Raw genomic sequence first — 9,959 nt, 5'->3', positions numbered from 1 at the left:
TGAATAAGCAATTACCACTCGGTCATGATTTTTGGCTGAAAATATGTTTATTTCTTTCATCAAAATAGTCACAATAAAGCGGAAGTGCCATTATAGAAACATATGTTCGTTCACAATAAAATTCATTATAAGGAGAAATGCTTTATTTCATAATCATGGATACTTACAGTTTCTTGTCAGATCATGTCATATGACAAGGACCAAAACAAGACTTTATAATATATATGCAAATATGTACACAGATTTTTCTTTTCAAACATGCAGGGTTATCTTCGTTTTCCTCATTGTGCTTTTTTTTTTTTTTTTTCCAAGGGGAAAGCCATCATCAAGCCGTGTCCTTCATTCACCCACTCGACCGACCTTTCATATTATTTCAACAACTACAAGTTGTCTACTGGGTTATGATGAGGATGAGACACGTGTTTTTTTTCTTTTTCTTTTTCTGGTAAGCAAATCCATATACGAGTTGGATTATATTTCAAAAAATACAAAAATATATTACCTCTGTAGTTAATGAAGGGAACACAAAAAAAAAAAACATTTGCACATGTAGTAGCAGTTGTTACCTTCCTTGTGACTTTGTTGTACCTCACAAGTAACAAGGTCATTTCTATACAATAAATTCAAGTAAACAGCATCGGGTCACCCCACAAAAAAAAAAAAAAAAAAAAAAGTTAGTCGAGGACCTCATACGTACTATACCTCGTAGATATTATTAGTATTAGGGCCACACAAACAAACAAAAAACTAGGACTAAAAGAATATAGTCTTCTTACTACAAGATTAAAGTGGAAATATGAAGAGTTTAGTTGAGAAAATAGGAGTATAAATAAATATGAGTCATACAGTGGTATGAAAAAGTATCTGAACCTTTTGGAACTTCTCACATTTCTGCATAAAATCACCATCAAATGTGAGCTGATCTTTGTCAAAATCACACAGATGAAAAAAACAGTGTCTGCTTGAACTAAAACCACCCAAAATTTATAGGTTTTCATATTTTAATGAGTAGAGTATGCAAACAATGACAGGAGGGGGGGGGATAAGTAAGTGAACCATCACATTTAATATTTTGTGGCAGCAATAACTTCAACCAGACACTTTCTGTAACTGCATATCAGTCTGGCACATCGACCAGGACTAATCTTCTCTACAAAACTGCTGTAGTTCAGTCAGATTCCCGGGATGAATTGCTGTCTTTAGGTCATACCACTGCATCTCAATGGGGACTTTGACTTGGCCACTCCAGAAAATGTATTATGTCCTTCTGAAACCATTCTGGAGTTACTTTACTTCTGTTCTGATCATTGCCTTGTTGCAGCATCCATCCTCTTTTTAGCTTCAACTGTCTGACAGACGGCCTCAGGTTTTCCTGCAAAACTTTTGAATTCATTCTTCCATTCATGATTGCAATTTGTCCAGGCCCTGAGGCAGCAAAACAGCCCCAAATCATCATGATGCGAAGCGCCCTCCACCATGCTACACGGTGCCGTTGGTGAGCTGTTCCATTTTTCTTCCACACATGACATTGTGTGTTACTCTCAAACCAACTTTGGTTTCATCAGTCCACAAAATATTTTGCCAAAACTTTTGTGGAGTGCCTTTTTGCGAACATTAAATGAGCATCAATGTTTTCTTTAGACAGCAGTGGCTTTCACCGTGGAATCCTCCCATGAACACCATTTTTGGCCATATAGTTGATGTGTGCACAGAGATATTGGACTGTGCCAATGATTTCTATAAGTCTTTAGCAGACACTTGTTTGTTTGTTTATTTATTTATTTATTTATTTTACCTGAGTATTCTGCGCTGAACTCTTGGCGTCATCTTTGGTGGACAGCCACTCCTTCGGAGAGAAGCAACAGTGCCAAACTCTCTCCATTTGTAGACAACTTCTCTCGCTGTCGATTGATGAACATCCAGACATTTCTTACCAGGTGTGTGTTTTATAGTGGGCAGGGCAGCTTTAAACCACTCTTCAGTGATTGGGCACACACCTGACTTAAATTGTGTAGTAAAAATTGCTTTCAATTGCTCTAAGTCTCCTTAGGCAGAGAGTTCACTTACTTATTCTTTCCCCCTTCTGTCATTGTTTGCATACTATCCTCACTAAAATACAAAAACCTATAAATGTTTGGGCGGTTTTCGTTAAAGCAGACACTGTTGTTTCGTCTGTGTGATTTTGACAAAGATCAGATCACATTTGATGGTGATTTAATGCAGAAATGTGAGAAATTCCAAAAGGTTCACTTTTTCATACCACTGTATTACGAAAAGACACATAATATCACTTTAAACTCGTCATATTACGAAAATCACGTAACATTTTTTTCTCATAACATTACGTGACATCTCATCATATGACGTGAAGTATTACGACCTTAATCTGGTAAAAATAAAAAAATTGTAATATTAAAACTTTTCATTTCGTAATATTTACAACCTATGACTTTATTGTTGTCGGGCAATTTTTTTTGAGAGTCCCTAATACTTCATTGTACATACATAATGTAGGGTGCCTAACAAAAACAGCACAAAGCAAAGAAGAACGGTCATAACTTTGCGTTTGAATGGTTTGACCAGGACAAAAAAAAAATTTTTTTTTTAATCACTTCAGGCATGAATGCAGCATTTGGTAAAGCTGGCTGGTACCTCTCTGGGAGGAGGACACTCGGAACTCGAAAGTAGGGAACGAGCCATTCCGACCTTTCTCAATTCGGCAAAAATAGACTTACACAAGACAAAAATTTTGAGAAAAATAAGCAAAAAAAAAAAATTCTCCAATTTTGTAAAAAAGTTCCTTCCTTCTGTTGTGGGAATTTTATGGGATAACAGACTCTTGCATCGGCCTTCAAAGATCCGACATAACTCATTCACTGCTATTGACTGTCATCGACCTCAAATCTATTTCAACTGGGATGGCTAATATCGAATAGCGCTGTGTCGATAATGACCAACAGATAATGTGCCGATGCATCGCAATTTGCACTTTTTGAGATCTACAGTGGTATGAAAAAGTATCTGAACCTTTTGGAATTTCTCACATTTCTGCATAAAATCACCATCAAATGTGATCTTTGTCAAAACCACACAGTTGAAAAAACTGTCTGCTTTCACGAAAACAACCCAAACATTTATAGGTTTTCATATTTTAAGTGAAGATAGTATGCAAACAATGACAGAATGTGGAGAAATAAGTAAGTGAACCATGGTATTTAATATTTTGTGGCAATAACTTCAACCAGACGCTTCCTGTAGCTGCAGCTCAGTCTGGCACATCAATCAGGACTAATCTTGGCTCATTGTTCTTTACAAAACTGCTGTAGTTCAGTCAGATTCCAGGGATGAATCACTGTCTTTAGGTCATGCCACAGCATCTCAATGGGGTTCAAGTCTGGACTTGGACTTGGCCACTCCAGAATATGTATTTCGTTCTTCTGAAACCATTCTGAAGTTGATTTACTTCTGTGTTTTGGATCATTGTCTTGTTGCTGCAGCCATCCTCTTTTCAGACGGCCTCAGGTTTTCCTGCAAAACTTTTGAATTCATTCTTCCATTAATGATTTCAAGTTGTCCAGGCCCTGAGGTAGCAAAACAGCCCCAAATCATGATGCTCCCTCCACCATACTTCACCGTGGGGATGAGGTGTTGATGTTGGTGAGCTGCTCCATTTTTCCTCCACACATGACGTCGTGTGTTACTCCCAAACAATTCAACGTTGGTTTCATCAGTCCACAAAATATTTTGCCTTAACTTCTGTGGAGTGTCCGAGTGCCTGCTTAGCAAACATTAAATGAGCAACAATGTTTTTTTCGACAGCAGTGGCTTCCTCCGTGGAGTCTTCCTATGAACACCATTCTTGTCCATTTAGTTGATGTGTGCACGGAGATATTGGACTGTGCCACTGATTTCTGTAAGTCTTGAGCAGACACTTGAGGGTTCTTTTTTACCTCACTGATTATTCTGCGCTGAACTACTGGCATCATCTTTGGTGGACGCCCACTCCTTGGGGGTAAGCAACCGTGCCAAACTCTCTCCATTTGTAGACAACTTCTCTGACTGTTGATTGATGAACAACCAGATTCCCAGCTTTATACAAATCAACAATCTTCAAACAGCTCTTTTGACCGAGCCCTGATGCACATTAGACAATGCTTCTCATCAAGACAATTCTTACTAGGTGTGTGTTTTATAGCGGGCAGGGCAGCTTTAAACCACTCATGAGTGGTTGGGCACACACCTGACTTGGATTGTGTAGTAAAAATTGCTTTCAATTGCTCTTTAAGTCTCCTTATGAAGAAGATTCACTTACTTATTTTTACCCCCTTCTGTCATTGTTTGTATGCTATCCTCATTAAACTATGAAAACCTCTTAATGTTTGGGTGGTTTTAGTTAAAGCAGACACCGTTTTTTCATCTGTGTGATTTTGACAAAGATCAGCTCACATTTGATGGAGATTTTATGCAGAAATGTGAGAAATTCCAAAAGGTTCAGATACTTTTTCATACCACTTTATAACGAAAATAAGGTTGCTTAAAAAGTTGGCGGGATAATTTGAGCATCCTGAAGAGTTGGGAGTGTTTTGTCCCAACTGTCCCTTGGAGAGACATCTTGAGTAGCTGTTCAAGCCATTTGAAGTAGGAGGGCGGCAGCGAATAAATGTTCTAATGGATTGGCCGTCTAGCGCCGTCAATGGCAGCCAATGACTGAATAGCAAACACTTCAACATTGATGAAATCATCTTCAGTTAAGAAATAAGCTTGTGACCACTTCATTTGGACCACTTTGATAGGAAGGCGGCCCCTACTAACATGGCCGCCAGCCTGACGCCATGTTGGTAGCGGCGATGAAAGCTCTTTTCATGCTTCTGCCGTCAATCGAAATGACTTGATGACTAGTAGACGTCCAATCCATTTGAAGTGGAAGGGCGAAGTGACGAATAAACCGACGTCTAGCGCCGTCGGTGGCAGACAAAGAATTAAGCGCTGTCATGATAGAATGAATTTACATTTGCAGAAATTCTGGATTCAAAGAAAAAATATACTTTTTCATATTCTATTGGTACATTATCAGCTGATAGCACGCAGCTGGGTACCAGAACAGGGAGCCGCTGAGGTGGCAGCCCTCACGGTCAAAACGGATTGGATGCCAATGAGTTAACGCTTCCGATTTGCATAGTGTAACAGCATTCGAAAAACAACAGCCACCCAGTAATACTGATAACGCGACAGGACGCACAAAAACACAGACTGCAGAAATCAGTGCGATGAGTAGAGAATTGGAATAAAGGAGACAATAAGACTGCTGAGGGCTTTACACATCGAGTACTTTGGCTCAGTAGAAATGGACTCAAAGAGGAATCCGTGCATACCACGCACGTCAAAGGGCATACTGCTGTACAAGTAAAAACAAAAAAACCATCGACCGGGTTGAAGGGTTTGCTACGAATAGGCCAGCAAAATTCAGGGAATAAATGCCATCTCTGTCAGTCGTCTGAGCATTTCAACTGAGTAATAGGGCTTCACAAAGAAAGAAAGAAAAACATGTTCAAAATAGGAATAAAGTCGTAATATTACGAGAATGAAGTCACACCTTGTAATATAAGATTAAAGTGCCTATGACAGGATAAAGTCTTAAATAGCATTATTATGTGAATCAGAATCATCGTTTGAGACAATTCGACTATATACAACAATTAGGCAAAGCGCAGATGACGAGAAATTAGTCTTTTAATCTGCAGTTTAGCCCCGTCTGTCATTATAGCGCTCTACCGTCCCCAACTGGAGGATGACGTCGCAAGGTCACGGTTTATCTGATTTAGAATTCAGCCCATTGAGGAGGAATTATTCAGAACAAGGAAAACGCGACGAAGAGAGCCGCAAAATGTCATTGTTTCAATCTCTCTACTCCAATATTTTTACAGGATGTTCTTTTTATCCAAGTATTTTTCCCTAATTGCTAAATAAATGGTATGGCCATGACAAATACCAGTCTTGTGCTAAATGGAATATGAAATTTTAAAAATGCATTTCTTCAGTACAACCCTGCAAAATGACTCCATAATGGTCATAACTGTCGACTTTTTGCACCTCCCGAACGATATTTTATGCCACCGTAGTCCGGCTTTTGTCATTTCCCTGCCCTGGCTTCGGAGAGCGTAAACAAACCAGGAGGCATGACATGCTAACCCTAAGCGAGTGATGTTTCAAAGTCGTATTCTCGCCTTTCCAAGCTAAAAATCACACAAAACCACCCCGGATCATGTCACACAGCGGCGGAGACAATCGGCAACCCGCCCGGGAGCGGGCAAGTTACAGCTCGTCGTTCCCCTGCTGCAGCCAGAAGAGCTCATTTGCCGGGGAAGCAGCTAAAGAATGACCGCCGGCGCGTAGCTGCCACGTCAGCATGAATATGGCGTAAATTAATGCTTAACTACACGGCAAAGACGTAAACAGTGAGAGAGTGGCGTGCGGCTGTTGTGCAGCTAACATGGCAGGATGTGTCTAAGGAGAACTTTTTGATCAAACATAAGTAAATAGTCCTTTATTTAAAGAAACTTTGTAGTGTTTAGTTTGTAATCGCTGTATTCGCGGCCACGAAGTCGCACACGAAGAGGGCAATAAGCACAGCGCTCTCCCAGCAGGGAGGTGTGCGACAAGACGCCGGTCGTCAGCCAAGTGGCGTTTTCGGTAGACAATCAGCCACAAAACACAAGCCACCTCCCCATTAAAAGGTGTGCCATGATCCCAATATTTGACATAATACAAAATACGATGTTCACTCACTTCCTCGTAAGTCCAATGGTCCCACAGTTGTCTGACTCCAATCTCGGAGTGCACGGGAACCTTATGAAACCCAAAAAGGCTCACATGCCTTTCCCTGGTGCAGCAACAAAACCCTGCAGCACATTTGGCTGGCGTGATGCAAAAAATAAACGAATTCATTCGTAAAATCAGCTGATTCCACAGTCCATCCACATGCTATAATGCAATGCTGTATTGTGAGATGCTAACCCGGGTGACGTCGCATTCGCATACGTCCTCAAACCGAGACTGGAGCCGGAAGTCACTCATTTTCATTGCACGGGATTCAAAAATTTAATGAATAAAACGATCGCTTCCACACACACATTCAAACGAGTGCTGCAACGATTAATTCGAGTATTCGATTAGAGAAAAACATTCGAATTAAATTTTGCTGCTTTGAGTATTCGTTAAATTAAAGTGATGTTGTAATGGTTTATTTTGAAAGTGTTTGCTTTTAGTTTTATTTATTTGGGTGGATACACTGCCCTCTAGTCTGCCTCATTTCACATGGCTGAATCCAGCTGCTCCATGTTAAGACCAACATAAGCTAAGTTTTTGTTTGAGCTAATGTTTTTTTTCATGCATTCGTAATTTAGTTTATTGTTTATTGTGAAGAAAGAAAAAAAACATTAGCATTTTATTGCATTTAAGCTAGTGGACTTACGCTAAGTTAGCCAATTGTTCTTTTTTTGTACATAGATCCAAATTTTTTTTTTTTTTTAATACCATTTGAGGCTAAGCTCGTGTATTTTAATTTTTCATGTATCTTCTCTGATTACTCGATTATTCAAACTAACTAGTTCATCGATTAATCGACTACTAAAATAATCGATAGCTGCAGCCCTAATTCAAGCGGTCTATTTCATTCAGGAGCATGAAATACCGCATGAAATATGAATGACACATGCTTATTAGTGTCATAGGCACTTTAAGTCATAATACAATGTCATTATTTGTAATTTTGCCAGAAATAGTTGTAATATGAGTTTAAAGGCATAATACAACCTTAACCCCAAAATATTACTATTTTAATCTTGTAATTTTTTCCCCCTTTTTTGTGTGGCCCTAATACTGCATAGTAGAAGACCAAATGGGCTTTCCGTGAATATTGCTAGTTCCTTTTTTCAGAATTTGGATTGTTAGTGTCCTGTTGTTTTCCGCATGCCTCGTCCCCATGTCCAAAAACCCTTTTGGCTGCCGTCGACGGGGACAGACGTCCAATTTATTTGCGATCAGGGCCTGGAAATGATCCTTTTTGCGATCTGATTGAAAGTGTCGTAGAAAACGGTCCAACTCGCAAAGGTGTTTTGCCAATGACATGAATTAGATGTCAATGGTCATCGAGAACCGATCCATTTGAAATGAGAGGGTTGACCCTCTCCCACTTTAAATGGATTGGACGTCTACTAGCGACAAATTCTTTCCGGAGTACGAAAAAAGTCACGCGATTGGACATCTGTTGTACGTCAACGGCGCCGAAAGAGTTAAATAAGCGGTCCGGAAAACGAGGCGCGGCTTCGTCCATCGACGGATATCAAACGATGAAGAAGAAAACAAAGTGTTGCGTCGGGCAAATACGGCGAAGGTCCGTTTCACTCTTACTTCCTACGTAGAGAAGAAGCCATGAAATACCGGGAAGTCCGTGTAGTGCAGCCGTGTAGTGTCCCTGATCGAGGCTCTCGGGCGCCCTTTTGGTTCTCTTAGTTCATGGCGTGCTGGCGGATGGTGTGGAAGATCCAGTCCATTTTGGTGGTCCAGCCGCCGTGGTGAGCGTCGTTCATCTGCTTCATGAAATAGTCCAGGGCCTCCTGCTCCGATTTGTCCAAGGCCAAGGTCTTGCGGATGTAAGCGATGTCGTCGAACGACTGTAACTCGGGCATCCCGGAGCCCAGCATCATGGAGAAGAGGTTGATGAAGAGGTTGGCGTGCTGCCGGATCGCCAGGTAGGCCTTGTAACACATCTCTTGGAACCTGGGGTTGCACAAAAGATTCGAGTTGAAGGAGATAGTACCTTTTTTTCATAGGCACCGTATAATTATTTGCATTATTCTAAAACATTTGTTACAATAAAGCATTTAACCATAGTTTAAGGAACCAAGCAGACGATACTCCATGCCGTTTGACAAAATGAAGCAGACTGGCTTATCAGCCTTTGCCTAATAAGCAAAGGAAAAGACGCCGTCATCTCTTCGGTGGGGCCAAGACACCCCGGCCTCCCAAAGCAACACCCGAGAACAAGAAGACGTTTTAACCTCTCAGAAATCAAGGCAGGCCTAACCTCCCACCTCAGTTGCCTCATTAACTATGACCCAGCAACGGTGACACACGGACTAAACAGCCCAAACTGCGATAGAAGATTGTCATAAACACACCCTCTTCCTGCCCACAGCCCGCCCAGTGAGAGCCTTAAGCGAGAGCCTTAAAAAAAAATATTTTTTTTTAATGTTTAACTAAGCATTGTCATTTCTTCTCTGGAACCTTTTGTTGACTTGTGATATGGTGACCTTGAATCCTCTCGCCTGGGTCCCTCTGTGCTGTATGATTGCTGTCGACTCTGAATAAATTGTCAACTTGTGTTTCGAAGCCTTTTTCCAGCTTTCAAAATGGAGCCAGTACAAGAGGTTGAGACGAAGGTGAATGTGCAGTTTGGCCTTTTGGCTGGGTTGTCGGGTCTCGCCAGCCCGGGTCGTTGGATCTGCGCCAGCGCAGATCCAGAGGTTCGGCTGCCGTGAAAGTTTTAAGGAGGCGCTACCGAGTCATTTTTTCGCAATATTGCAAAATTATTGAAATTTACACAAAGCCGCATGTATGTGCAAATTTTGGTGAGTTGTCGAGCATGTTCAGAGCTTCAAATTGGCCATTTTCATTTGCCATGAAATGGTAGTTCATCAGAGGGGAGAATCGAACCCACAACCTCTGGGTTGGGGAACGACAACACTACCACTGAGCCACGTCACACCCCATGTATGTGCAAATTTTGGTGAGTTGTCGAGCATGTTCAGAGCTTCAAATTGGCCATTTTCATTTGCCATGAAATGGTAAATGGTCGTTCATCAGGGGGGAGAATCGAACCCACAACCTCTGGGTTGGGGAACGACAACACTACCACTGAGCCACGTCAACGCCCTAGAAGGAAGAAGAAGAAGATTTGG

At 41.1% G+C, this 9,959-nt stretch overlaps 1 protein-coding gene across 3 annotated transcripts in view; it reads right to left on the bottom strand.

Annotated features, from left to right (window-relative positions):
- Window positions 1–39: 39 nt before the first annotated feature.
- Window positions 40–9,959, bottom strand: part of LOC130929656 (phosphatidylinositol 4,5-bisphosphate 3-kinase catalytic subunit alpha isoform) — a 54,684-nt gene continuing 44,764 nt past the window's right edge. For all 3 annotated transcript variants that reach the window (XM_057857004.1, XM_057857001.1, XM_057857002.1), the window contains one exon: window positions 40–8,778. In XM_057857004.1, coding sequence (XP_057712987.1) covers window positions 8,508–8,778 — 271 coding nt within the window. In that variant the 3' untranslated portion in view covers window positions 40–8,507. The remainder of the gene's footprint in view (window positions 8,779–9,959) is intronic.

The sequence above is a fragment of the Corythoichthys intestinalis genome, chromosome 14 (genome assembly GCF_030265065.1).
Source record: "Corythoichthys intestinalis isolate RoL2023-P3 chromosome 14, ASM3026506v1, whole genome shotgun sequence".
Taxonomy (NCBI): Eukaryota; Metazoa; Chordata; class Actinopteri; order Syngnathiformes; family Syngnathidae; genus Corythoichthys; species Corythoichthys intestinalis.
The sequence above is the reverse complement of the archived record's forward strand: the minus strand, read 5'-3'. Positions and strand labels throughout refer to the sequence as shown.